General features: G+C 51.2%; 1 protein-coding gene across 9 annotated transcripts; it reads left to right on the top strand.

Annotated features, from left to right (window-relative positions):
- Positions 1–1,319: 1,319 nt before the first annotated feature.
- C8H1orf61 (chromosome 8 C1orf61 homolog) lies at positions 1,320–27,143 on the top strand. Of its 9 annotated transcripts, XR_004058996.1 has the most exons (7): positions 9,232–9,446; positions 12,958–13,080; positions 16,066–16,165; positions 16,520–16,763; positions 23,126–23,259; positions 23,904–24,021; positions 26,796–27,143. XR_004058996.1 is itself a non-coding variant. In XM_030937093.1 (5 exons), the coding sequence occupies exons 1-5, from the start codon at positions 9,427–9,429 to the stop codon at positions 26,857–26,859; spliced, it is 270 nt and encodes an 89-aa protein (XP_030792953.1). In that variant the 3' UTR covers positions 26,860–27,138. The 9 variants fall into 9 exon arrangements, 4 of the variants coding, with proteins under 4 accessions (XP_030792952.1, XP_030792950.1, XP_030792953.1 ...); XR_004058999.1 differs by lacking the exons at positions 9,232–9,446; positions 12,958–13,080; positions 16,520–16,763; positions 23,126–23,259; positions 23,904–24,021 and adding exons at positions 1,351–1,523; positions 4,063–4,137; positions 14,105–14,200 and having other exon boundaries at positions 26,796–27,138; XR_004058997.1 differs by lacking the exons at positions 9,232–9,446; positions 12,958–13,080; positions 16,520–16,763; positions 23,126–23,259; positions 23,904–24,021 and adding exons at positions 1,351–1,523; positions 4,063–4,137; positions 17,325–17,409 and having other exon boundaries at positions 26,796–27,138.
- Positions 27,144–27,572: the final 429 nt, after the last annotated feature.

Here is a 27,572-nt window from a genome sequence, read left to right on the forward strand (position 1 = left end):
TAGTGAAGCAGATGTAATCAAGGGGAGAGCAAAATAATCATAATGGGAGGAATGGGGGAGGGGAAGTGGGGCTGGAATGGGGGGACTGGGCCAGGACAGGGCTGAGAATTGGGGGGCAGAGAACAGTGAGTGGGGAGAGTCTGTTGCCTTTTCTCACCCCTCTAAAGTCTCCCTACTTTAAGGTGGGGAAAGAAGGACCCAGTCTATAGACTCTGACCTTAGCCCTCAGAATCCCTCATTCAGAGCTGAGGGATCGCCAGGCCAGAAGGTGGCTGGGAAGGCACCAGGGAGAGAAGAGAGCCTCCCGCCCCCAGTTGAGGGAGGTGGTGAGGAGAGGGGAGACTAAAAGCAGTGGGGGAGGGTGAGAGAGGGGAACCAGCAGAGACTCAAGTGGCCTCCAGGTCTGTGGGACAAAAGTTGGAGGGAGATTTGTATATGAGAGAGGAGGGGAGGGGGCCGTGGGGAAGGGGGGGCTTTGACAATGAACTTGAGACAAACTTCATTAGCATGCAGGCCTGCTGTCTGTCACGTCGAGCTCAGACCGAGTTCCCATGCAGACCAGGAAGAGTGGGAGGGAGAAAAAGGGAGGGGCTGAGGGTGGGGGTTAGAGAGAGAAAAGAGACCCGACCATTGTACCATTCTGGGCCCCAGCTTCCACCAAATATCGGGACCCCAGCCCTGGAAACCAACCCCCAAACTCCTCTCCCTCCTCTAAGAAAAAGATAATTTATCTCCCACTTTGACTTTGTGGTCCCACCCCTTCTCTTCTCTTGTCTAGACTTCCAAGTGCTGGCCTTCATCTCCCTGCAAGATGCGCCCCCCTCCAGCTCCCAGCCTTCATCTTCCGACTGTCACTGTCTCCTTCACAAGTAAGATCTGGATTTGTGATTAGTTAAGCTGACCACGAAAGGAGTTGAGGGGAGGCCTGGGAAGGGGGGCCTGGAACGCCCTGAGCCTTCAAATGGCAAACTGTGTCACCTTGCCATGACTCCTCATCAGCTCCTCACCTTACCCTCCATACACCACTTAATCACTCTCTCAAGTTCCAAAGCGAATTAAAACTCGGAGACTAGGGACCAAGTCTTTCTGTCACACCCTTTCTCTGGCTTCCCTTGGGGATGAGGGTGGCCTGGAGGAACAATAGCTTCCCTTAGCCCCTTCTTCCTGCCTCGGGTTAGAAAAGGCAGTAGGGGAGGTGGCAAGCAGAGTGGAGGTGACAAAGACCCCTGCCCACACAGGCATTGGAAGGAAGAAGGAGGGGTTTCGTCAGAGTGGGCTGTTATTTTGGTGGTGGTGGTGGTGGTAGTGTCTCCAGAGAGGGGCAGCACCCCCTTTTTACTGCCTTTCCAGGGAGAGCAGCAAGAGAAAGAAAGAGAGAGGCAAGCGAAATTCCTGAATGGATAGACAGATGCTACGTCATCGGAGCTGCATCCTCCACTCCACAAGAGGCTAGGAGCTGGGGGGAGAGAGGCAGTCCAGCCGCAGGGGCCACCCGAACAGTCTCTCCTCCTCACAGAAGCCTGGTAAGTGCCCATTCGGGTCCAGGGAGGATCCCAGCCCCCTCAGACATCTAGGTTGGGAGTGGGAAGAGATCCCCTAAAATCAGTCAGGACGCCCTAACCTTCCTACTTTACCTACTGGTTAATGGAGGCTGGTGCAAAATCATCACAGAAAGAAAAGGCTGATAAAAGATTTAGGGGGTCCCCAAAATAGATGAGGTATGTGTATAGAGGTGGAGTTGGCAGCAGGGCTCTCACCTCCAGCCTCCTGGGTACCTATCGCTGAGCCCAAGGCAGTGGCTCTGCCCACCCGCCCCAGAGTGGCTCCTGGTTCCCCTCCTTCCCCCAGCCCATGCTGGCTGGAGACAGCTCACTAAGTTTGTCAATGGGATTGTAGGGGGGCTTTAGGGTCACGGTGCTACTGATCCTATTAATCTGCCCCTCCCTTCTCTCCGCCAGACATGGTCAACATCTTAATGCTTGCACCAGAGGAGAGGCAGGAAGGAAACTGTAGTGGAGATGGGAGGGAAGGAAACTGTAGTGGAGATGGGAAGGAAGGGGAAAAATGGTTCTGTATTTGGACTCCTGACCTTGTTTCCTCCATCTGGCTCTTATTCCTTTCTGACCTAGAGACTTCAGCTTTTAGGAGAGGACAAAGTCTGAGGGACTTGGGCATGGGGGGAAAGGAGCCAGATGTCCCCCCATGAAAGAAAGGTGGAGACCGTAATTGGGAACAATCCAAAAACATTTTATAGGATTTAGATTAATTTAATCCCCCCGTTCCCCCCTTTTCTATGGTATGAGCTGGCAGGTGGGAAAGGGGCTGAGTGGAACCTAAAGGCAAGTGAGGTGTCGGAGAAAATGCTTAGGTTCTAGAAGGGGAGAGAACCCTACCCCAACCCTCTTCACACCCATCTAATGGAGGGGTTTTATGTGTGTGTGTGTGCGCATCTGTGTGTGTGTGTGTGTCTGTGTGTGTGTGTGTGTCTGTGTGTGTGTGTGTGTGTTTCCTACGGAAGGCCAGGAGATATAGAAACAAGGCACTTTTCCTGCCCCTAGTCCCCCACCCACACTGTGCTTTCTGGGAGACAAGATTGGGGCCATTGTGGGGTAGTGGAGGCTGGAGCGGAGCAGACTATTCTTGGAACCCCAGAGTCCAGATTGCTGGGAGAGGCTAAGGCTGCCAGCCATCATACGTACACACACATGTTCCATGCCTGCTGGGCTGTGTTCTTCATCACCATGTTCCCCTAGGCATTGTGTATGCGTTGTTGGGGGGTGGCAGGGCAGAGATCAATGATGAGGGGGATAACTGCCCCAGGGACCCCAGAACTCTCATTGATTAGGGTGGAGGGAGGAGCCATCCTTATGTCTGTTTTCTAGCATGTCAGCAAATTGGTGGGGGGTGGGGGTAGCCCCTTCTTTGGTATGAAGATAATTTCAGACTGAGACATCCCTTTATGAAATGGATGGGCTGGCAGAGCTGAGGCCGGGAGTCAAGTGAGTATTTGTGAGTGTTAGAAGTGGGGAGGGGGCATTTAAAGCACCCCTCCTAGAAATCAGGCTTGGAGGTAAGGCTTGTCCTTGCTCCCCAGCCCCCCTTTTTACTGCTTTCCTACATTTAGGTAGGTTATCTTCCTGACTTAAAAAAAAATTAGTTGTGGAATTGAGTTTGAGATGGAAGAAGTCACCAGCATACCCAGCCCCCACACACACACATATACATGTAAAAACACTCATCACAGTATTTTAGGAGCTAGGTCACCTGCAGTATACATGCCTCTCCCCCAAATCATAATTTAACCTGATAGCCAAATTCTGGAAAGATAAAACTATAAAGTACCGAGACTGGGTTCCCATCCAACACTAATAAAAAATAAATGCTTTGTCTTCACACCTTTTGTGTGTATGAAAAAGAGAGGGAGAAAATTGATCACTACAGGATCCTGAGAGACATACATGGATAGGTGATAGGTAGATAAGTCGCGACAGAGATGAGTGGAGAAAGCTAGAGAGATAACATGATTGAGAATATCATAAATGTGCATAACATTTTACAGTTTACACTGCATTAGATCTAGACAGACAAAAATATATCTCTAACCCTAGCTCCTTCATTCTCTAAGCATGCTCTCCCATAGACCCCAGGCAGCAGGAATCTGCAAGGAGATAATGTCCACTGGGCAGGAGATTACTTCTTTAGATTTAAGTCTAAGATCTCCACAGGCTGTTTGAACAGGGCCAAACCCCTGGGCCCAAAGGTTTTGGATGGAGATGGGAGAGGTTGTGAGGATAAGGCTGGGTTAGAGTTGCCCAGGCAAGATGGAGCTGACAGGCCCAGGCCGGAGGCCCTACCTGCATGTCTAGGCTTTTCTCATTATCCCCCTGTGCAGCCTCAAGCCTGTCGATTGAAGAGGGGAACATAGACTTTGCAGGTCCTGAAGATGCAGGATTAGGAGAAAAGGAGGGGCTGAGAGAGTGACAGGAAGCCTGGGGTTGTCAGGGAAAGAAGGCTGGACTTCTTCTCAAAGGACTTTAACCTTTGCATTCTCCTCCTTGACAGGAGCTGGACATCCAAGAAGAAGCAGCCTCATTTGTTTTCTGGTGTCATCGTAGGTGGCCACTTACGGCTTTTGGGGTATTTATTTTCTTATGTATTGTTTATGATGGTGGAGTGGGTGGGGGAGGAAAAGGAAAACTGGCCCTGTCTCACCTATGTTTTCTCCTGTTCTCTGTACCCCTCTACCCCACTCTCTGTCTCTTCCAGCTTTCAGCCCCTGACTTTGGTCTACTCCGATTGTAGAAAGACCTACATAGTCAATGATAGGCCACCCTGCTTCCAGTTCTGTGGCAAAGAGGAAAGGCATTGGGGATACAGGGAACTCTTTCCCCTTCTCCCGTAGGCTCTTGAGGGCAGAGTTGGAGTCCAACTGACCTTGGGGGAGATGATTGGTTGGAGAAGGGAACAGAGATACTTGTATCTGGGTAACAGAGGTGAGAAAGAAGAGGAGTGTGGGTTATGGTGAATGGGGACCCAAGGAGCTTAAATAACTGTGAGTGGGTATGTATGCCAGGATATACAGCTGCAAGCATTGGCAGGTGGTACTGCTGGGAATATCTGTGGATTTGTTGTTGCATTGGTCTGAGTTGATAAGTTTGAGTATGTGTGCATGTGTGCGCGGCGCGCGTGTATGTGTATGTGTGTGCGTGTGTGTGCGTGCATGTGTGTGTGTGTGCGTGTGCATCTGTGTATGTGTACGTGTGTGTATGTGTGTGTGCGTATGCGTGTGATGCGCAGCACCCTTGCACACTCACGCTTATGCCCCTTAAGGAGGCCATTTGCCGATGGTTGAGGGTCTTGCAGAAAGGACTCAGTCTGGATGAACCAACCAACCCTCTACCATCTCTGCCACCTTGTTCTCACCCGCCCTGGACACATAAGGTTCTCAGGCAAGTGAGCAATGTGTGGGCTCAAGAATAGAACTGGGAGTAGGAAAGGAAGGCAGTGCTTACACAGGCCCAAGGAATTCTTAAGCTGGCCCCTCAATAGGAGGAAAATACCACTCTCATGGGGAAGAAGTGTGACATCCTTAGGGATGATATCCTCCAGATTATTTCTCCATACCTCCTACCTTTTCTGCCCACATGAATAGATATTATATATATATATATATATATATATATATATATATATATATATATATATCACACAGCCTCAGTATTTTTTACTGCTAATTCTTGTTTTTGTCACTATCCCACAGACAATGCAGATTTCTATAGCAAAAAAGTATATTGTTCATAATGATGCACTTATAAGACAAATATCTGAATCCACCCTCTCCCAAATGCAGCTTTCATCTGTGTCTTCAAGGCAAATTAAGCTGGTAACTGAAACAAAGAAAAAATATATGCTTTTTATTTAATTACCTGACTATTTCAAGAAAGTGCTTGACTGCCAAAATGTATTCTGGAACCTGAATTATAAAGATCTATCCAAGAGCTGCATCCAGAGAGCGTAATTCTGGCCATGTTTTTCTCTACTTGGGCCTCTTCAGGCACACAGACAATAGGTGGGCATCAGGGCTATAAGGGATGGGGGTGGGGATGGGCACTGGCAAAAAATGCGGGCTCCTAGGCTAATCGAGACACTTACAGTCTCACATCAGCACCAGGGCATCAATGTGCTCTCCCCCACAGCCCCCTAGAAATTTCCCCGGAAGACTCAGGGTGGGGTCTGCAGTCCACCGCTCTACAGAACACTTCAGCTGACTGCAGTGTGCTGGAATCAGAGGTCTCTACTCCAACTGAGACCTTCTCAGGAATACTGAAGCTGGTGGGCCAAGCCCAAAGGGCACCTAATGCACCCATTTTACTCCAGCTGTTATACTGTTATAGGCCTGCTGTATCTAATTAGTAGAAGGGTCTCCTCTGGTCAAAGGAGCTATCAAATAGTCACGAACACACAACACAATAGACATAACTCTCCCCTCCCCCTCCCTCACAGATCCCACAGAACACACAACTTACCAAGACCCTCACTCGCCATCTGTAATGCCCTCAATCTACCTGATGGCAAATGCAGACTTGCAGACACACTCACGGTACACAGATCTCTATTAATTGATCAATTACTAGGCACCCACTATGCTTTAGGCATAGTGTTAGTTACCATGGACAAGAATATGTGTGAAATTGTCCCTTCTCTGGAGAGGCTGTCTCATTTGCCACCATCCAGGTAGTTTCTTTTTTGAAACTGGAACAATGGTATATAAACCAATCCCAGTTAACATGGTGGTGGGGAGTTTTCTGCTTCCTTCATGGTTGATAGCTCTTTCTCCATGGAAATAAAGACAGATGCCCTACTCACCTTTATCCTTGAGCAGGTGTGGTGGGAGACTGGGTTGTCAACCACACCCAGACAAAACCAAACAAAAAATTACTTCGTCAGCAACATTGACAGAAGTGGGGATTTTATGTGGGTAGTGCCAGGACAATTTAGACTAATCTCCGTTTTCCTTTGTTGGGGGTCTCTCCTTGTATTTGGACACTCTGTTTAGGCTGAACTACCTATGTAGAACCCAAATCCTCATTAAGAGGCAGAGGGATCTTACTCTTTATCAAGCTATTTGGAGAAATTTAGATATATTTTCAGAAGACATCTAAGCATACCCATTTCCATCTTGACCTTGGTTTTTTAGGAAGTCCAGCTGAGTCTGAATTTGACCAATAGAGGTGGAGAGGGGGAGCCTCTGATGACAAAACAAAAACAAAAACAAAACAAAAAAAACCTTTCTGTTATCTCTCCACTCCAATAAAAATAAAAATACAGCAGTGGCTGAAAGAGAAAGGAGGTTCATGCTGATTCCAGTTGCCTCTTACGGCACTGTTTGGTCAGCCCAGGCCAGGATAAGGGGTGGTACTGATAAGCCTGGGCCCCACAGAGGGCAGAGGACTTGGTTGGAAATTGGTAACAGAGGAGAAAGGGGAGAGTTTTAGCTATAGCAGAACAGCCCACTCTTCCTCAATAGCCCCAGCCTCCCAGGTGCTGGTGAGGAGGGGGTAGATAGGGAGGAAGGTTTGCTTAAGGTGCTTTTAAGGGATCTCCTGGGAGGGCATATGGGGAGATATTTGTAGGGGGAGTTGGTAGTATGTTTGGAGAAGCATAGGCCCTAGCTAGAATTGCTGGAGTGTCTGGAGGGTATTGGGGATCCTAGAAATGGGTATGGCGTGGTTTCATGAGAAATCTTTGAGGGGATTTATAGTCACGGAGGGTAATGGCTGGAAAGCCTATAGATTTTCCGGGCTGGATGGGGTATGCATTTAGGGAATGCCTTTAGCAGCATACCAGGAGGTAGGTCTATCTGTGAGAATATTTGAGAGGGGTTCTGGGTTTTTTCACAACTCTACTGCAGAAACAGGGACCCCAATGCTGTGCTCCCCAAGTGCTTCATTCTAAGCTGTAAGAGCACCTGGGAGGGCGCAGGAGGAAAGAAAATAGGGAGTGGACACTATCTCTGCCTCTTTTCTTCCCTCGTCATCATTGGCTGGTGTGTTCCCTGTACTGGAGGGTGAAAAAATTGACATTGTGGAAGCATCTAGAAAGCCTTTCCCTTGGGTAAGGGTCTTGAGACCCTGTGGCAACTGACAGAAGGAAAAAGCTATGCCAAGCCCAGCCCTGCGAGCGCCCTGAGACCTGGGAAATTAGATTGTTTTCTTCTGCCCCATATTATCATCCTGGTAGGGAAACACCCGGCTCCCAGGCTTTATCTTATTCCAAACTGCCTCCCACCCAGCAGTCATGTTGCCAACATCAGTGGAAGCGATAATTCAGACATTCTCCAATCTTTGGGGGATGCACCGAATTAAACCCACTGCCCACAGGCTTGCATCTAACCAAGAACAGCTTTCAGGCTTGGCTTTGTCCTGGGCTGTGCAGACAGGCAGATAAAACAATCCGATGGGGACTGATGACAAAACTGGTCATCCCCTCATGCACGCCCCTGGTGGCCTACTGTTCAGGGACCGCTGGTTATAGGAGCTGGCCCAGGTTAATCTGGCTGACAGGCTCCAGGTATCTGAGTCATAGTTTTTTTTTAGTAAGGCAGTGGAGAGTAGAGTGGGTAGAAGGGTGGCTTGGGACCAGGAATTCGAGCTGCTCCCTGGCAGACCTCAGGTAGGGGCCCACAGCTCGTTCTTCCAGCTCTACTGGGCAGCGGGATTTGGATCCTGCCTGCCGCCTAGTATATACCTCTCAAGGTTGAGACCAGGCATTATTCAGCCCTGATTCCCAGCGCAGAGAGGCCGAGCCAGGAATGTAGCGCTGTGCCAGATAAGGAGCCACGTCGGCAAAATCTCAGACGGAACCTTGCTGGTGGGCGATCCTCCTCCCATAACCGCAGCTCTCCAGACACACCTGGAGCTGTACCATGGGCTAGAGGTCGGAGTCTCACCATGCTGGGGAAGGGTAAGAAGGAGCTAACAAGGGCCTCCATGGCTGGATGAAAATCTGTGGGTCTTGCCCTGGCTGATGCCAGCTGGAATCCTCACCCCAGCCTCCCCTACCTGGAACTTTGGTGCTGCGAACACATTCAAGAGATATTCCAGTTTCTGCAAGGCAGAAAAGGGGGCTCAGCACCGCTCAACACCCGCATCTCCCTGTAGGAATCCTAAACTTCCAGAATCTTTCCCTCATTGTTTTGGGTTGAAAACCAGGAAGACAGGTTCCTGCCCATTCTAAAAGGTTAGGATCACAGTCTGCTAAGGATCAGAACTCAAGAAGCACAAAGAATATTCTGATGGGAGGAGGCAGGTAGGAGTAGAGTCTGCAGTCCTCTGGTTCTTTCTGAGGGGCTTTCACCTGGCCTCTTTTCTATCTTTGTGCCCTGGTGTTGGTGCAGCATACCTAGGGCCAAAATGGAAAATGTAGAACCTACAAAATGAGTGAGGTTGGAGATCAAAACCACAAATGGCAATGGATTGGAGGTGGCAGGCGGGTCTCGGGGTGAGGCAGCAAGAGGCTGAGAATCAGCACAGAGACGTAGTAGTCCCCCCATCCCATTCTCTGAGGGGAAGGGCGCCCCAATTGCGCTCCCCGGCCGGCCGGGGAAGGGGGAGGGGCGGGGCCGGTGGGGAACGAGCCGGTGACGTCAGACGCGGTAGAGCCAATCAGAGGATGGCCTGGGGAGGAAGTGTGAAAGGATGAATGAAAAGTCCGGAGCCGGAGCGCGCCGGGGCCAGAGCCGCGGCAGAGGCAGAGGAGGGAGCGAGGAGGTGAGACTCGCTCCACCCTGCTCGCCTAGGCTCGGCGGAGGCTAAGAGCAGGGCGGGCTCCTCTGTCCGGCGTCCGCTGAGCCCCGGCATCTGGGACTCAGGGCCCTGACGCTCCAGGGGCGGGAACTGGCCGGGAGGACCGCACGGGAGAGCACGGATGGGCACCCTGGGCTCGATGTAAGTGGCCTGGCCAGCATGGGGCACTAGGTGGGCGAGAGCCTCGGAATCTGGCGTGCCTGCGCGTCCGCCACGAGGGGCCGGCCGAGCCCCCACCCTCTTCGGGGCTGCGGTTTCCCTTTCCTGATCGCACCCCCTGCCCAACCCTAGGGCACCGCTCGCCTCGAACCCCCGGCCATTTTCACAACCCTGGGTGATCTCTGGTCCTCTTTGCACAAAGCCGTTTCTCCGGGGCTCTGCAGGGCCTGGGACTCTGGTCACCTGCCCGGTCGCCCTCTGCTTTCCTCTCCTCCGCCTTTCTCCTGGGTACTCTCCCGGATCTCTTCCCGAGACTCTCCTCGAGAGACTCGCTTGGGAGTCTCTGGGTCGCCCCCACCCTCCCCTCACAGCCTTTCCTCTCTCTTTGGGTCGCCGGGATTTCCCTGCTTCCTGTTAGGGCATCTCCGGGGTTTTTACCTCCTGGGTTTGGCTGCCCATTTCCCCTTTTAGTCGGCCTCTTGGATCCAGCTCTTTCCCCCACACGGGCTCCCCTTCGCTTCCACCGCCCTTCTGAGTTGGCGACGTGGCCGGGCCGGAGCCGCGGCTCCCCATTTCCATCCCGCGCCAGGCTCGGGCTCCGCCGAAGGCAGGGCTCTGGCTGTCGGATGCGCCCTCGATCTTCCAGAGGAGGGCAGTGGAGAACCGGCGAGGCTGGGGAGGCCTCTGCCTGGGTCCCTGCGGTCTTCCCGGGTGGCACGAAAAGCCCGCGCGTCCCTTCCACCTGGGACCAGCGGAACTCTTGCTCCTGGCCCGAGTGAGAGAGCGGGAAATGGGGTACCAGAAGCTCTTTGGGTCTGGGTCTTCGACGCCACCGGTCATTGCGTCCTTTCCACGCCTTTTTTGGTCTCTGTCGTGTCTGTATCCTGATGTCTGAGGTTTTTGTTGTTGTTTTATCTCGGACTTCATTTCACTCTTCACTCTCCCCTCCAACTCCACTCGTGTCCCTTCCCTCCTACTCCCGCTGGCGGGCGACCGGGAAGCTAAGGAGGTGCTGGCGGCGGCGGCCGGGAGGCTGCGTGGAAGAGGCGGCGACAGCAGCCAGGAGGCGGGGTTGGTTGTTATCTTTGGTTATCTAGCTGTATGAGTGGTGTGGAGTCTTCATAAAGCTAGATAACCGAAAGTAAAAATAACCCCATACACTGCGCAGAGGGGCCCGGAGAAAGCCGGTCTCAAGGGCCGGAGGGGGAGGCTTGAGCGAGGGGCTAGAGCCGCGAGGACTGACCAGCACCAGAGGACACAAGAGGAGGAGAGAGACCTCACTGGTTCGGGCGACATTTCACCCCCCAGCACCCCAGTCGGCACAGGTAGGAGTCACAGTCCCATTTCACTTTAGCCAGGTGCCATGTTTTTCCCCCAGCAGAGTTGGAGGGGAGCAAGGAAGCCTCATTGTGGTGCCCTCTGGTGGTCCCCGCTCAGGATGGGGCTTTTTCTGGCAGTCTGGGTCACTGATTGGGAAGCTGATCCAAGGGAGAAATCAGTTGAAATCTAGCTGCAGAGTTATTCCGGCTCCTGGCTCAGGCCTCTCCCTCCAGCGGGAGCTGATGAACAGTTTCCCACAGGCTGTCCACAGCTATGGCTAGGTGGGGGAGTTTGGAGGAAGTCACCTGAGAACACTGGTCTTTGCTTAAGTCGGCTCCTTAAAGCCATGTAGGGCTATCCAGTTTGGTTGGAAGATGGGGGTGTCTATGTGAAAATAGGTGGAGATAGAACTGAAGGTGCTGGGGGTGGGAGGGTTGCTCAAAAATGTAAACAGGGTGGCAGAAGAACCTTTTTCCCAGTCTGGGTTCTGAGGCAGTGGAGTGTAGAGCAATCTCGGTTCCATTTGCGTTCGCCTTCCTCCTTCCGCCCCAGGACCTGAGGCCAATCTCTTTGAAAGATCCTCATGCTGCTCTGTCATTACTGACCAGAGGGGCTGAGTTGGGGCTTTTTAGGACACCTAACCTTTCCACCCCATCTTCACTCTTGGAAATCATCTCCAAGAACAAATGGCCTTGAGAAGCTCTGAGGATCTCAAACACAAAGGAATGTGTAGCTTAGTATCTATGCTGCCCAGAGAAAGCAAAGAATTAGAGAGATTAATCAGGGACTTTCCTAAAAGAATCTATTTATCTGGCTTGACCTAAATATTTTAAGTGAAAGAGTGTTTAGGTGTAGTTGAAAGGAGTATAGTCTAGAGTCACTTTGTGGAATAGAAGTCAATGTAGCCAAAGCTAGAAGTAGCCCCCTCTGCATTTACTACAGCTCCGCATCCCATACGCCTGCACCTGGCTTTCCAGGACACGGGGCAGGAAGGAGTAATAAGGGGGTGGAAGAACTGGACAAAATGACCTTGACTGACTCCAGTTTCCTATGTAAATTTAACATTTCCTCCCAGGACCTGATTTTATAGCTAGAAGATAATGATTCAATTATATATTATGTGGGAGAAATATCAGAGAATCCAAACTCAAAAAAATTGTGCTTCAGGGAGCCTAGAATACATATGTCTTCTTCCTTTAGCGATTTAGAGGAAGGCGAGATTAGTAGCTTCTTACTTTCTCAGCCATTTGGAATTTGGGTTTTCTGGGGGAGGGGCAGGTGGAGACTGGATTAGGGAGAAAGGGAGCAGGTTGTAGGCGAGGACTAATCATTCCTAACACTACTTCCTGGGCACTAGGCCTGCATCCCTTTCTTTGCTCTTTCAACATTGTGAGATAGTTGTTATTAACCCCATTTTACCAATGAGAAACCACGGACTCAAATGAGTTGCTAATGATGTTACTCAGTGGTTTCCAACCCAGTGCCCCCGTGCTTTTTCTTTCTTTCTTTTTTTTTTTTTTTTTTTTGAGATGGAATCTCACTCTGTCACCAGGCTGGAGTGCAGTGATGTGATCTCAGCTCACTGCAACCTCCCCCTCCTAGGTTCAAACAATTCTCCTGCCTCAGCCTCCCCAGTAGCTGTGACTGCAGGCACGCACCACCATGCCCAGCTAATTTGTATATATTTTTTTTTTAGTAGAGACAGAGTTTCACCATGTTGGCCAGTATGGTCTTGATCTCTTGATCTGCCCGCCTTGGCCTCCCAAAATGCTGGGTTTACAGGCGTGAGCCACTGTGCCTGGCCTAACCCAACCCAGTGCTTTTTCTACTGAACTTGCCTGTGGGAACAACTGGAGAGAGACTGGGCAGGGAGGGTAAGATGGGATTGAGCTAAGATTGGAGGACATGGGGCACAGGAGGGGGAAGGTGCACCAAGAGAACAGCCCTGCCTGTGAGCAGGGGCTGGGAGCGGAGCTGGGATGAGAGAAGCAGCACCAAGAAAGATAGGATTCCTTTAAAAACAAACAAACAAACAACAACAACAAAAAAAACCTTTCATGTAGCTTGTTGGAAATGTGAATTTGGGATCCACTGAGGCTCATTCACATGAGACTTAGAACCTGTATCAGTAACCACGATGGGTTTACATCATTATTGTTGTCTCCTGAGGTAGCGCATTTGAGCTACCTCAGGATATCCAAAGGAGAATAGAGGGAACTGGGGGGCTGAGAACTGACGCCCTACAAAACCAGCACCTCAGTGGAAAGGAGGAATAGAGCCCAGGAGGGATGTGGGGGTGAGGGTTTGTGTCTGCCTTATGTGAGCATATGGTGTGTGCGTGTGGATGTGTGGGTGGGGTTGTCAGGAGAGTGATGGGTGACTGTGTTTGTGAGCTGTGTGTGTCTGCTTTATGAGGGTGAGAAACTGAGTGGTGTGTGACCTGGTGTGAGGTCGGATGTGTGTGCCTCCATGGTGGGTGGGAAGCTCGGTCGTGACATTAGGGACACCTGGAGGAACAGACATTCTTGGATTTGGAAGGAGGTTACCAAATGCAGACATCACAGTGACACTGCTGAGTTCTCCCCAACCGCTCTGTACCAGATCGCATCTCCTCCAACTGAACCCCACAGGGGAACTGTGGGACGGGAGTGCAGGGAAGCCATGTTAAAAGGGGCTCAGAAAGCCCTAACCAGAGTTACCAGTTAGGAAATTTCCTCTCTTGTATTATCACACCTCTGCCTGTGTCTAAGAATTTTCAGTTCTATTCTTTAGATACTGCTACATCTACTATTTTTACTGGAAACCAAATTCTAAGCTGACTTCATTATTCATTTCTCTCCTCAGCCCCTCATTTTAATACCCTCCTATTGAATTCTAGGTCCAGGAAGCCAAAGGCAATTTTCTCTCAAATATTTGACCCAAGTGTTGCATTATCAGCCACACCCTCACTCTGGGACAAATTCTCCCCCCGACCCAATTCCAAGCGTGGAAAGGGTTTTGTTGATAAGTTCTTACAGTCACAGGAATCATCCTAGTCAGCAAACCATGGGAGAGACAGAAATAGAAACCGCAAATCTGACCAAATCAAGGTTCATGTTTGGGTGTTTTCATTTATCAAGCATACAAATCTCTGAGCCTCAATTCTGATATTTGTATAAGGAGAATAAGAAACCCTTAGGATTATTGTGTGCAGAAAATGAAGAATTCTATATAAAAGATCGTATACTGTTATGACACTCATGGCTAAAGGGTAATTCTTAGATTGCAGAGAAGTTAAAGGCTACAGTTTGGAAAAACTGATAGCATATGATTGGTTTCAGAATGTAAAAAGGGAAGCTCTGGGGCGTGTTCCTGACTGAGGATCTCATAACATTTAACTTGAGGAACTTCCTCCTTTTCCAGCTTTGGGAGTCAAGGTGAGACTCCCGGGACCTAGGTAGGAAGTATCTGAAGACTTGGGAGAGGAGGCACAGCCCTTGGGAAGTCTGATAAAGGGAAGAGGTTGGAGTCCACGTGGCAGAATGGCCATTGTTTTCTTTCTCCTTAATGGATATTAAGACTTATTGGTAAGAGCACTTAGGATGGGTAAACTGACTTACATAGATAAATACAGCATGTGTAAATGATAATTTCAAGTTTATGCCATTAAGCTCCTGGATTCTAAGTAACTAAAAACACAGTTTATTAAATTAAAGGACAAGTTAGGTAGTGGCTATAATTAACAAATCCTATAAACCTGCCTATCAGCATGCAGACTTATGTTCACAATTGAGTGACTTTAAGAAGGGATGTCTTCTCTGCCTTCGCCTCACAAACCAACATCCCCCCAGTCCCCAATGCGATTCCTGAGGTTGATAACCCACCAGAGACACACAGTCCCCTACGTCTGAAAGTCCTTCTTGAAGTCTGCATGTTCAAGTTTTGAAAGTTGGAATCTGGTTATTTATTTTTTCACCTTCCTTCAAATCACTGGAGGGAAGGAGCAGACAAAACTACAAAAGCATTCTTGGGGCTTTGAGGAGAATGAGGAGCAGAGTTATGGAAGGAAGAGTGGGTGGGTGCATATTTAGATAGGAGAGATAAGGGGAAAAGGGGAACCCCCTCCTTGCCACCCAGGCTCTCCCAGGGCCAAAGTGACACCCCCTCCTCCTCCTGCCCTAATCCCCCCATTAAGGCAGCTCTGAGTTTGTTATGACAGCGGCTGAAGGCTGCTGAATTGCTGTTTGCTGTGTCTGCTAATTGGGCTGAAGGGTTGGAGTCTGGACACTGAAAGGGACCATTGTTGCTGTTTACCTTCCACAGCCGCCTCCCTGGGGACCTTCTGGGTAAAGGGGAGCAGCAGCACCCCCTTAGGGTCATTGCGCCCATTTCCTGCACAAGGGACTGCAGTGGGGAGACAGTTTGTCTCATTGCCTTAGGGTGGGTTTGAGCTTCTACAGCACAGAGGAGACAAGCCAACACCTGAGCCAGTCTCATCTCCAGGCCAGGCCTAGGGGCTATCCAGGAGCTCCCAGGAGAGAGGAGTTACATGCTTGTCTTTCTCCTCCCTATTCATTCCCTTCTTCTTTAGGGATATTTGCTTTGCCTCTTCCTCCAGCTAATCAGGCTTCACCCCTGCACCTTTTCTGACCTGCTTTCTTCTAGGTCAGTGATTCTCAACTTGGTTATGCACTGAATCACCTGGGGAGCTTTTTTAAAAATGTTGATGTTTGGGCCCAGCCCCAGACCCATGAAATCAGAGTATGAGAAAATGATGCCTAGGCATCATTATTATTTAATGTGCACCTGAGGTTATGAACCACCGAGGCAGGCTCACCTCTCCAACTGGGAAACACACACACACACATATGCCTGTGTAGGTGGAGCAGACTGTGCACACACAAACATGCCCTGGCCTTTCCCCACCTTTCCTCCCAAACTCCTGATATCTATAATACTATCAGACAGGTTGTATATCTTTTTAATTATTATTTCTAAATTCCTTGTAGGAGCCTTAGAATTTAGAACGGAATTTAGAGGTCTGTACTTTATCTCCCACCTCAATCTGAGCTCCTCCCCAAGGGAAGGGACTATGATTCCACCTCCCTGTGGATGCCCAAATAGGATCTAGAGGAAGAACGCGCTAACTTATCAGAGATTCAATGACTTTTGTGCTCTTCCTTCCTCAAAGTAATATTGACGATTTGGAGGTCTTCAGAGAGGAGAAACTTTCTTCAGGTATCATCTTTCTTTCCCTTTTCTTACTGTTTCCAAATGTTTTTGCTTCTTCTCTTCCCTTTAGTTTCTCACCTGGGGCGGGTGGGTGCTCCAACACCCTCCCACCCTCCTTCCTCCTTGTGGACGACAGAGCCACATCCAGCACCACGGACAGCTCCCGGGCGGTGAGTGAGATGGCTGTGCTGACCCCCTTTGAGAGGGTTAGGAGGGACCCTCCTGTCTGTACAGTCAGCTATCAAAGACTCTAAATTTTTGAATCTGTGGGAGTTGTTTGCAGTCAGCCGTGGAGTCTCAGGGAGAGGCAAAGGCTGAGGGAAGTTGGTATTCTGTCTCTGGGCAATTTGGTTTGTCTTCATGTTTGGAAGTCTGAATGAGAAGGACTGCTCCAGTAGTAGGAAGAATGAAAGTTATATTTCAAGAATGATTTAACCTAGGTCATATAAGACACGGAGGGCATAGATCTCGTAGAGCTGAAATGAGCCTTAGATATCATCATTCCTATATTCCTCATTTCACAGATCCCATGGGAGTGGAAGAGGTATGATCAGGTTGCCCAGCTGGTTAGCAGAAATGCCAAGATCCAGGCTCCTGACTTTCAGCCTGGCCCTTTCTATCTGTCTGATACCTCCTTTAGGAGTCTCTCTGCCTCGGTTGGGTGGAGCGGGCCTGTTGCTGGTTGGGGGAGTTTGCAGGTTGCCCCTATGCAAAAAAGGACAGGATACATGACTGGGCATGTGAGGTGTTCAAGAAAGCCAGGAAAAGGTGGAACAGACTGCTACCTCTGTCTGAAGTGGTTTGGAGGGAAGGCCTCAGGGACAGGGCATACCTAGCAGTAACTGGCAAGCCCATGGGAGAAAAGGCAAGGGGGCAACCATCTGCCAGGACACAGAGGCCAGTGGATGGCCACAAGTAGTCTCCAGAGGCCAGTGGGAGTCATGCAAACTGGAACGGGGCCTGGGAAAGGCCCTTCTGTGTGCCCAGGCCTGTTCCCCCAACACCGTGAGCCTACAAACAAAGGGACCATTCTCTCTAGGATTTGATGCTGCCATCTCCGGCTGGCAGTGCCAGGTGGTGGGGGCATCAGGGGATGTCAATCCATTATCCCCCCCCCAACTCCTAGGTCCTCTGGGGCTGGATGTTGGGGAGGTGGGTGTTCAATGCTATGTTGCCATGGCAACCCCCCCCCCACTCCCAAAGTACAAAGAGAGACAGCTTTCACCCCCACCCCCAGAAAGAACCTGGGTCTGGCTGGGAATCTTCCCTTGAGAATCCTCCTTTCTGATGCACAAGCCATGGCATGCATAAGCGTCACCCTCTTTTCAGCACTGGAAGCTGAGGGTTCTGCCATCGGCAGGCCACATAGGCAAGGAAGCTGGTGCATGCAGTGTCTCTGGGCAAGGTAATGCAAGTGAGCACCAGCCCCTTATACTTAACCCCCTCTTCCCAAGCTCGCCTGCCCCTCACCTACCACAGCCAAGGACATCCCAGGCCTTCTCAGCTGAAGCGATGGGGCTTTGACCTTCTACTCTTTCCCAGAAGTGAGGGACACCCGGCTACCTCCAGCAAACCTCCAGGCTGTGGGAACACAGAAGAGGAGGGGGCCATTCCTGCCACCCTCCATCTGCACCCTCCGCCATTACGCCATTACTCATTAGGCATTCTGCCCCCTCCTTCCGCTCGTTAAGCCTGATTTGCATACATTTGCATAATACAGTTCATTTGCATTCCAGGAGGCTCATGGTAAAAGCCAGGAAAAAAGGGGAGGGGGGCTGGAGAAGAGAAAAAAAGGGAGAGATTTTGTTTTCATCAAAGTGTTGGGGGAGGGACTAGGGGGAGGTGGCAGGAAGAGGACAGAAATAAAAACTTACACTACTTTCTTTCTTCCTTTCTGCCCTCCCTCCCTGAGCTGGACTCAAATGCCAAAGAGAGATGCCAAGGGGCCAGCTTTTCTGTCCTTTTTTGTCTTGCTTCCTCCGTCCGGCCTTGGCTCCCCAGCCTGGCCCCCCACCTTGTTGGGCTGAGGCTTCGAAAAGAAAGAGGCAGGGGTAGGAGGCAAAGCTGTGGGAACGGAAGCGGAGGGTGAGGGAGGCCGCCATCTTAGGTAACTGGCGCCTGTAAGATGGCTGCCTGACCAGGTGTGCACTGAAATGCTGCTCTGGTTGGTGGACATGGAAGAGACTGAGGCCCTAAGAAGGACTTCCTGGCTCACCAGAAATACTGTTGAATCTTCCTGCTAATGGAATTGGGAAGAGAGGATGGAGAAAGAAGGAAGGAGAGAAAGACCAGGAATGGCGGCCCCCAGAAAAGATGTAAGGTTGAGCACAGGAGCAGGGGTGGTAGAGAGGCCTCAGCACAGGGCTTAGTTCCCAGAGGACTTAGAGGACTGTGAGTAATAAGAAAAGTACTGGAGGAATCAGAATGGGGAATATCAGCAGGAGGAGTGAGTGGCCAGGCAGTATCATTTGCCAGTTTGAGGGTCTCTCTGGGGCCTGTGAAAGGTGACTGTGTACTTGAGGAAATGCTCCACCTTCTCTCCTCAGCGCAGCACTCTGGTTTCCATCTTTATAACTCTGGTAAAACTGCACCCTCTCAGAGGCCACTCACAGCCTCCTCAACAAAGACCTCTGGCCCTTCCCAAGCCCAGTCCTCCTTGACCTATGGAAAATTTTATGCTGTTTTCTCAGTCTTTTCCTTTGGCCTTCAGTTCTTCTGTTATATCCATGATCATCTGTTCTTGGTTCCATTCATTCAGTCCTCCAGATGGACCAGTTCCTTAACTAGAAGTGGTCCCCAGGATCTGCTGGTAGCACTTTGTTTTCTCTTCCTTCTCACTCTTCTCACCACTTTTATCACTTCAGCCATCGCTTGAAGTTATAAATTCTCCCTGCTTTCTTTTTTTTCTTTTTTTCTCTCTTCTTTCTTTTTTTTTCTTTTTGAGGCAGAGTCTTGCTCTGTCACCCAGGCTGGAGTGCAATGGTGCAATCTCAGCTCACTGCAACCTCTGCCTCCCAGGTTTAGGCGATTCTTCTGCCTCAGCCTCCTGAGTAGCTGGAATTACAGGCACGTGCCACCACACCAGGCTAATTTTTGTATTTTTAGTAGAGACAGGGTTTCACCATGTTGGCCAGGCTGGTCTTGAACTCCTACCTCAGGTGATCCACCTGCTCTGGCCTCCCAGGGTGCCAGGATTATAGGTGTGAGCCACTGCATCCAGCCTCTCTCCCTCGTTTCTTTAGTCTTGACCTCTTTTTTTTTTTTTTTTTTTTTTTTTTTTTTTTGAGATGGAGTCTCGCTCTGTCACCTAGGCTGGAGTGCAGTGGTGCAATCTCGGCTCACTGCAACCCTCCCGGGTTCAAGTGATTCTCCTGCCTCAACCTCCTGAGTAGCTGGGACTACAGGCATGCACCACCATTCCCAGCTAATTTTTTGTATTTTTAGTAGAGACGGGGTTTCACAGTGTTAGCCAGGATCATCTCAATCACTTGACCTTGTGATACACCCACCTCGGCCTCCCAAAGTGCTGGGATTACAGGGGTGAGCCACCGCGCCCAGCCTAGTCTTGACCTCTTTTAAACTCTGGATTCACACCCCCAACTGCCAACTACCACCTGTGGTCCTGCCATTTGTCTCCCAGTTCAAAGATTAGAACTGTACATCTGCTTGGCCAAGCCTGGATCACATGCCTAGGCTCTAGCTGCAAGGAGGGCCCAGAGAGTACCTGTGTTTTCAGTTTCCGTAGTGGCATAGAAGTGCCACTTCCCATCAAAACCCGGGAGGTGGGCCATTCCCCAGGCAGTTTGGATGCTCCCTCTGCATTGTGCTTCTGCTGCCTTGCCTCTGTCGGTGGCCTCATTAAACTCCTAGGCCCCCAGGTTCAACTCCTGAACATTTTCCTGGACTTGTCCCCACATCCAAATCAGCCACATCAAAGCCCATCACCTTCTTCCTGTGTAGCACCTCTCTCATCCATACCTTTCCCTCTGGTACCCCTGCCTCCATGTCAGGGCATTCATTCAGGAGGCACTGAGGGTCTCTTGTGTGACAGGAGCTATGCTCAAGGGGAGCATGGAATACAACGCTGCTCTGAGGAAGTGGCAGTCTACTGGGTGAGACAGACACACGAATGATTAGGAGACAGTCTGGAAAGCATTGTCCTGCAGACCTGCGGGGAGCTCAGGAAGGCTTCCTGGAGGATGCCAAGGGATAAGCGATACGAGATAAAACAGGCATTTGGCAGTCTACTGAGTCTGGGGAGGTGAATGGTGGACAGTCCACAGCATTCAAGAAGGCAGAGAGGTAAGGAAGAGCAGGGTATGTTTGGGGACTAGCATGGCAATCGCAGGGAGTCTGCTGGGAAGAGAAGGGAAACAGAGGTAGGAGTTCCTCTGTAAAGCGTCTTAGGTGCTATACCAGGGAGGCTGGGGCAGTTAGCTGACAGCCTCAGAGGTGCCAAGTGTAGGGTGTGGCTGGAGAGCAACACATAACCACTCCTAGGAGGGATGGGGACTCCTACATCTGGTTGTCCACTGAGCCCAGCCAGACACTTAACTGGCTCTCAGCCAGTTCCAAACAAATGAAGGACATATGAAAGACCTGGAAGCCACTTGAAGAAGGGATGTCTCTACGACCCGCCTTCAGAATCCCTCCTTCACCCTCCACATGGTGGGGCAGCAAGCTTATGGAAGCTTTCTGGGGAGAGATGTGGAGAAGAGGAGGTTGGTGTCCCTCAGCACAGTGAGCACCCTGAGGTCAGGGCAGAGGATGGACTGCTGGGGTTTGGGGGACAGGGATACTGGCTCTGACTTTGTGGGGCAACAAGCTGGTCTCTGAGCTCTCTTATGAGAAAGAAAGAAAGGAAGGGAGGGAGGGAGGGAAGGAGAGAGGGTGGGCGCAGTGGCCCAAGCCTGTAATCTCAGCACTTTGGGAGGCCAAGGCATGTGGATCGTCTGAGGTCAGGAGTTCGAGACCAGCCTGGTCAACATGGTGAAACCTTGTCTCTACTAAAAATACAAAAATTAACTGGGCATGGTGGCCCATGCCTGTAATCCCAGCTATGTGGGAGGCTGAGGCAGGAGAATCATTTGAACCTGGGAGGCAGAGGTTGCAGTGAGCTGAAATCGCACCACTGCACTCCAGCCTGGGCAGCAGATCAAGACTCTGTCTCAGAAAAAAAAAGGGGTTCAGTGGTCAGGGCTGTGTGGCTCAGGGGGCTGGAGCAAAGCAGCAGAGAAGGAGCTCAGTCCTGGAACCGTCCTGAGGGAGGGAGTTATGGGTGAGGTAGTAGCCAGGGCCAAGTCTCCGAGGGAATTCTTCCTCAAGAAAGGGGATGAGAGGCTGGAGAGGCAGATGGGAAGATGGTGAGGCTGCTGCTGGCCGCTGGGCGGAATGTAAGTGGGGGTGCCCACCACCGCCCATCCCCCAGGCCCAGCTTATGCACAAAGACTTCTCTGTGAGTGGCCATGGAAGTGGCCTTGTCAGGTGAGGGGGCTTAACTCCTAGGGAGTGGGGTGGAATGGGGCTGGAGGAAGGGAGGGCTGAGAGGTGGCCTCAGGCTTTAACCAGGTCTGGGCAGGAAGGAGAGAGAAGCTGAGACCAGGCCGGGGTCTCATGGTGAGGCCGTCCATGGTCTGGTCCAGCTGTCCCCAGGATGGGCTCCTCTCCATCATCCAACCAAGGCCCCAGGGCCCCAGCACCAAGGCGCTGACCTGCCCCTGCCTTCTCCCCATGTCTTCCCGGCTATAACTCCTGATCCTGCCAGGCCTCTCCAGCCTTCTTTCCCCTCCTTATACATGCTGTCTCCTGATGCTCTTGGGACTGATCCCGCTTGGCACTGACCCTGCTTGAGCGTCTCTCATCTTCCCAGCATGGGGTCTCCCTCCAGCTCCTGCACAGTGATCCCGCTTCTGGGAGGGCTGTGTTGAGAGGGTGGAAAGACAAGATTGACCATAGCTAAAAAGGAGTCCCAAGGCCACCCTCGTCTCCACACCCACTCTTGCCTTCCCTGGAAGAGGCTCCTCTCCTGGCCTGGCCTCAGTGTCACTTACTGCTAATCAGCAATGTGTAGAGACCTTTCTCTCATCCCCCCACCTCCAAGACCTTGTTGGGCACACTGGGTTTTACTGGGGTTTTTTTTTTTTTTTTTTTTTGGAGATGGAGTCTTGCTCTGCCACCGAGGCTGTAGTGCAGTGGCACGATCTCAGCTCACTGCAACCTCCACCTCCCAGGTTCAAACGATTCTCCTGCCTCAGCCTCCAGAGTAGCTGGGATTACAGGTGCCTGCTACCACACCCGGCTAATTTTTGTTGTTTTAGTAGAGACAGGGTTTCTCCATGTTGACTAGGCTGGTCTCGAACTCCCAACCTCAAGTGATCTGCCCACTTTGACCTCCCAACGTGCTGGGATTACAGGTGTGAGCCACTGTGCCCGGCCTGCAGTGGCCCTTCTAGTGAATGTTTGGGTTCAGGGTGCATGAAGCAGCAGAATGCTGGTGGACACCACCTCAGCTTGCAGGCTGCTCTGGGTTTGATAGTCAGTGGGGCTCTGTCGACAGGAAGGACAGCAAAAGAAGGAGCTTTTGGTTTTTGACTCTGAAATTGGACAGGCTGGTCAGGATACAAATTCTGACTTCCCCCACTTACCAGTTGGGTGACCTTAGGCAACTCCCTTCATGTCTTCGGTTCCTAACTGCCTTCCTTGGTTATGCTGAAGATCAAACAGGATGATGGGAATGAGTGTTTTCTAAGGCTGTGTGCAGATGTTTAGTGTTAAATGCTAAGTGCAGAGGGACACAGTTATGGGGCCATTGAGATAGGTGGGGGCAATCAAGGAAGTCCTCCTGGGTTGTGAGGGCCATGGATCATCGGGTGCAGTCCATCACGGAGGCCTGACTGAGAAATGTGGCTGGTCTCCATGGCTGGGGCTTTCGTGGTCTGAAGGAGGTGAGCATCTTGCTGAGGCTGTTTCGAGAGGGACCCGTTGTTAACAATTAGGTGGTGAACTCCATGATGGCAGCTTCTTTTATCCACTGGCCAGGTGCGAATGCTGCCCAACATACCAGGAGGAGGGGACAGGTAGGGTGCAGCTCAGCCACATTGCCCCTAATCTGCCCTGCTCCCTCCCTGCAGCCCTCATCTCCTCGTCCTCCAGGCAGCACAAGCCATTGTGGAATCTCCACTGGGTGTACAGGACGGTGCCTGTGCATCCTGCTGCTCAGGACCTCTCAAGTCCCCGATGTGATGGCTCCTCAGCATCATCAGGAGTGAATGTAATTCAGACCTATTTAGATCCGTCAGCCTATGGGCCAGGGGGACCTTCAGCAGGATAGTCTTTTGTCTCCAAGCAGTCATTCCTTGTTATACAAGCAAGAGTCAGGAGGAGGAATGGTTTTGGCATCATCCCCCACAGACAGCAATGGGGCCTTTAGGTCTGGAGGGAAGGACCAGGCTGAGGCTGGCATATGGAGGTTGAGCCCTGGGCACGGGGCATCAGCTTCACCCGGCTGGGGATGCCTTCTGCTGGGTTTGTCCATCTGGCACCAGCTGGCTTCCCAGCACCGCCCCCACAACCAACCAGACTCCTTCTTCTGCTGTTGCCATGACAATTGGCTGCCATATTGTACCTCAGAGCACTAGCTCCTATCTGGATTTTCCTGTGGGGTTCCTAGAGGGTGGGAGATGGGTCTCCAGGGATTTATCCCTTTCTCCTGATATCCATCCAATAAAAATTCATAATAACATGATTTTTTTAAATAGTCTAAGTGGAGGATTACTATGTGTCAGGCTCTGTGCCAGACACTCTCTACATGTTATTTAATGTGGATAAGAAAGAATTAATGAGATAGAATTCAAGAGGTTCCCATCCAGTTTCCTGCTACTACGACAGACTTTTTCTCTCTCCAACCAGGAAATTCCATGATCTTGCTTATTCGTGTCTTGGGAAGTCCTTCTCCATGTCTAACCAAGATCTGTACGGCTGTAGCACCAACTCTTTGGCTCTTGGCTTGGCATGGCTGAGTTGAGAGGTAAGGAAGGAATGCCACCTAGCTTTAGTGACTTCATAAAGGTTCCTGGGCCGAGTGTGGTGGCTCAAGCCTGTAATCCCAGCACTTTGGGAGGCCGAGGCGGGCGGATCACAAGGTCGGGAGATCAAGACCATCCTGGCTAACGTGATGAAACCCCGTCTCTACTAAAAATACAAAAAATTAGCCGGGCGTGGTGGCGGACGCCTGTAGTCCCAGCTACTCGGAGGCTGAGGCAGAAGAACGGCGTGAACCCGGGAGGCGGAGCTTGCAGTGAGCCGAGATCGCGCCACTGCACTCCAGCCTGGGTGACAAAGCAAGACTCTGTCTCAAAAAAAAAAAAAAAAAAAAAAAAAAAAAAAAAAAAAAGGGTTCCTGGACTCCAGCTATTAGAATTGGGAAACTGAGACTTGCCTAGCTTGGTGAGAGGTCTGAGTGTCCCTTAAAGTCTTGGGAACCCCCACCCAAACCTTCTGTTTACAGAAGAGGAGTAAATGCCACATAATGCTTTGAAATTCCCCCTCTATGCCCCCATCAGCACCCCAGAAAGAGTCAGGAGCCGGAGACCATGGAATAGCAATAGTCTCCCAGGCCCTCTGGGCTCCCCCTTTGGAAGCCAGTCTCCCAGCTCCTGCCTTGCGGGGAACGTTCCAACAGGGCCTCAGATCCTGGGATAGTGAGAGTTCCCTCCTTCTGGACCCCAACCGGAAGGCAGAGAATGGTCACTTTGACCTTGAGGGGCATCTATAAGGGGCACTAAGCAGAGGCCAGCTTTGCTGAGGGAATCCTGAATGAGGAGCAGGTGGAGAGAAAAAGGAGGCCATTCTCAACTGAGGAAGGGTGGGCTGGGAGGGAGGGGCTGGGGATAATTTATGATATCATTGTTCCCCCACCCCACTTACTTCCCAGCTACTGTACTGTTGCTAGGAGAGCCTGGCTCTGTCTGGGACTGGGAGGGTGTAACAGGCGGGAGGCTGTTCCATCTGCACTCCTCCTTCCCCACCCAGGGGAGGGCACCGCATGGAGCTGCATCCACCACCCCTTCCCAGGCCCTGACAGACACCAGTCTCTTCTGTTGTTCCCCCAAATCTAGCCACTCAAGGGATAGCAGGACTCCCAGGTGGGCTGAGGATCTAGAGCAAGGAATGGGCAAGGGAGTATGGAAGGAGAGACACTGGCAGACTTAGAGGGGCACTCAGGAACAGCTGGCCCACCTCAAGACCTGGGAGCTGGCCGGGGCAGGAAGAGGGGGTCAGGGAAACAGTCCTGGCGGAGCCCAGGTTTGGAGAAGACAGAGTCCTTACATTTGAGGGGTTCCTGATGCGATGGGCAAGGCGGACCTCTCATCCCCACTCCTCCACACTGTCAAGATCCAGGTTGGAGAGCTGGCAAAGGTAGGGGAAGGAGGAGCTGGGGCAGGGAGGAGGGAGGTGAGCTGGGAGAGGCTGAGGAGAGTCTAGGAAGAAGAAAGGCCACACTGGTCTAAGTGGAGCTGGGCCATGCCTGGCCATGGCTGAGATCCCCTCCTCTTTCTGAAATTCTCTTCTCAGATCTTAAGGCTCTTGGAGAAGTCAAGGGAGGTGAACTTTGGGGGTTTCCAAAGCTGCTGACTCCCAACCCTGGATGGGACAGGAAAGGAAGGCTGTGCCCACAGCTGTGCCTGACACCTGATTCCTGTGCAGCCCCTACTGGGTTTATTTGCCTTTCCTGGACATAGCTTCTCCACCCCAGAAAGGAAGGAGCTGACCCTGATTTGTGCCCATGTGGTTGTGCAAGCCCCTCCGTAGTCATTATCTCAGCTAATCTTCCCAACAGCCCTGAAAACCAGGTGATACTGTCCTCACTTTATGAAGGAGGAATCAAAGCCTCAGGAAGGCTAAGACACTTTCCCAGAGTCACAGGACTGGTAAGTTGGGCTGGGCTTCAAGTGGGGCTTCGTAGACCCCAAAGCATTTGTCCCCTTCCCCCGCTGTGCTGACTTCTGAAACACAAATGGAGGGACTGAGAGAAGAGAGGACCAGGTAGACAGGTGGAATTCTTGGCATGTTCTCCAGTGTAGGGGTAAAGTCTGAGAGATGATAAACATCTTGCAGGTTGAAGACAGGATTGGGGAAGAGGCCATGGGAGCTGTGGAAGTGACCAAAAGTCTACTGGGCTAGTCCTTAGCCTAAGTGCAGCCTGCTCCCTGCCTTTCTGAAGCAAGTCCCCTGGGCTCCCTGCCTAATCTCTCCTGTTCTTGGGATCTGAGTTTCCGCCTTAGGCATTTCCCTCATCTCCCCATTGCCTTGGATAGAGCACCTGGAAGAGGTGCCTAGACTCAAGCCACTATCATGGCAGATCCCTTTGTGATGACCCCTTCCCTAGCTCCTCATCTTGACTGATGGAAGTGAGCTCCTTCCAAGACCACTGGAAGTTTGTCCTCTGCCTCCTTCTAAAGTCTCCATCCAAAGAGTAGTTTTTGGCCGGGCATGGTGGCTCACGCCTGTAATTCCAACACTTTGGGAGGCCGAGACGGGTGGATCACTTGAGGTCAGGAGTTCGAGACCAGCCTGGCCAACATGGCAAAACCCCGTTTCTAATTTAGCCGGGTATGGTGACGTGCGCCTGTAATCCCAGCTACTCAGAGGGTGAGGTATAAGAATTGCTTGAACCTGGGAGGCAGAGGCTGCAGTGAGCCAAGATCATGCCATTGCACTCCAGCCTGGGTGACAGAATGAGACTCCATCTCAAAAAAAAAAAAAAATATTTTTCTTTACGCTTGACAATTTTCTTTTCAGACAAAAAGAAGAATGTACTTCATCCAGTTGGACTGGATTCCCTCTGAGAAGCCTTCCCAATTGACTAAAAGATGAGGCTAGGCTCTAGCAAGTTGAAGTGGAGAACCAGCTCCTTCAAGAAGCTTTCAGCAGAATGGAAGTGGGGAGGACCCAGATTCCAGCCCAGGCAGCCCGTTGTACCTTGAGCCATCTGGGATAAGACTTCGACCCATGACTCCCATATCCACAACCTGTTCATCCTGGCCCTTCCCAGTTTATTCTGTGTCATTTGAACTGGGATTCCCACATCCTCTGAGATGGAAGTCCCATCCCAAGTCTTCAATAAAGACTCTTGAATATTGAATCACATTAATAGTGGTTGTGGATATACCTGGACAGGGTTGGAAGGGGAGGGGCTGCAAGAGAGGGGGCAATACTGGGCTCCCTCCAACAGAGATCGGTGATACAGAAGCCAACCTTGCAACAGTAGTGGGGGAGCCTCTAATACCAAAACTCTTACCTGGTGGGTGGGGCGGTGAGTGAACATCTTGGCTCCTTCCACCGCCCTCAGCCACCCCAAGGCCAGAACTCCATCCATGATCCAGTCAGTCCCAAGTCCAAGTCATGGGCTAATGCTTCCAGCCAAGGAAGCACCTAGGTGCCATACTAGGGACCAAGAGAATGGGAGAGGGTGGTGATGCTTCCCCAGAGTGCCTGTGTAGGAGGTCACTGGGTGGCCTTCTGTCTCCTCCACAAAAGGACTCTCATAAATGTCCTCCTGGGTTTGAACAGACCACA

The sequence above is a fragment of the Rhinopithecus roxellana genome, chromosome 8, assembly GCF_007565055.1.
Source record: "Rhinopithecus roxellana isolate Shanxi Qingling chromosome 8, ASM756505v1, whole genome shotgun sequence".
Lineage (NCBI taxonomy): Eukaryota > Metazoa > Chordata > Mammalia > Primates > Cercopithecidae > Rhinopithecus > Rhinopithecus roxellana.

Excerpts from the sequence above, each read along its gene's own strand:
- C8H1orf61 (XM_030937091.1), top strand. The coding sequence starts at position 9,427 with ATGGGCACCCTGGGCTCGAT. Across the intron at positions 9,447-16,065 it reads ATGGGCACCCTGGGCTCGAT|TTTCTCACCTGGGGCGGGTG; the intron begins GTAAGTGGCCTG and ends TCTTCCCTTTAG. Across the intron at positions 16,166-23,125 it reads CCACGGACAGCTCCCGGGCG|CCCTCATCTCCTCGTCCTCC; the intron begins GTGAGTGAGATG and ends CCCTCCCTGCAG.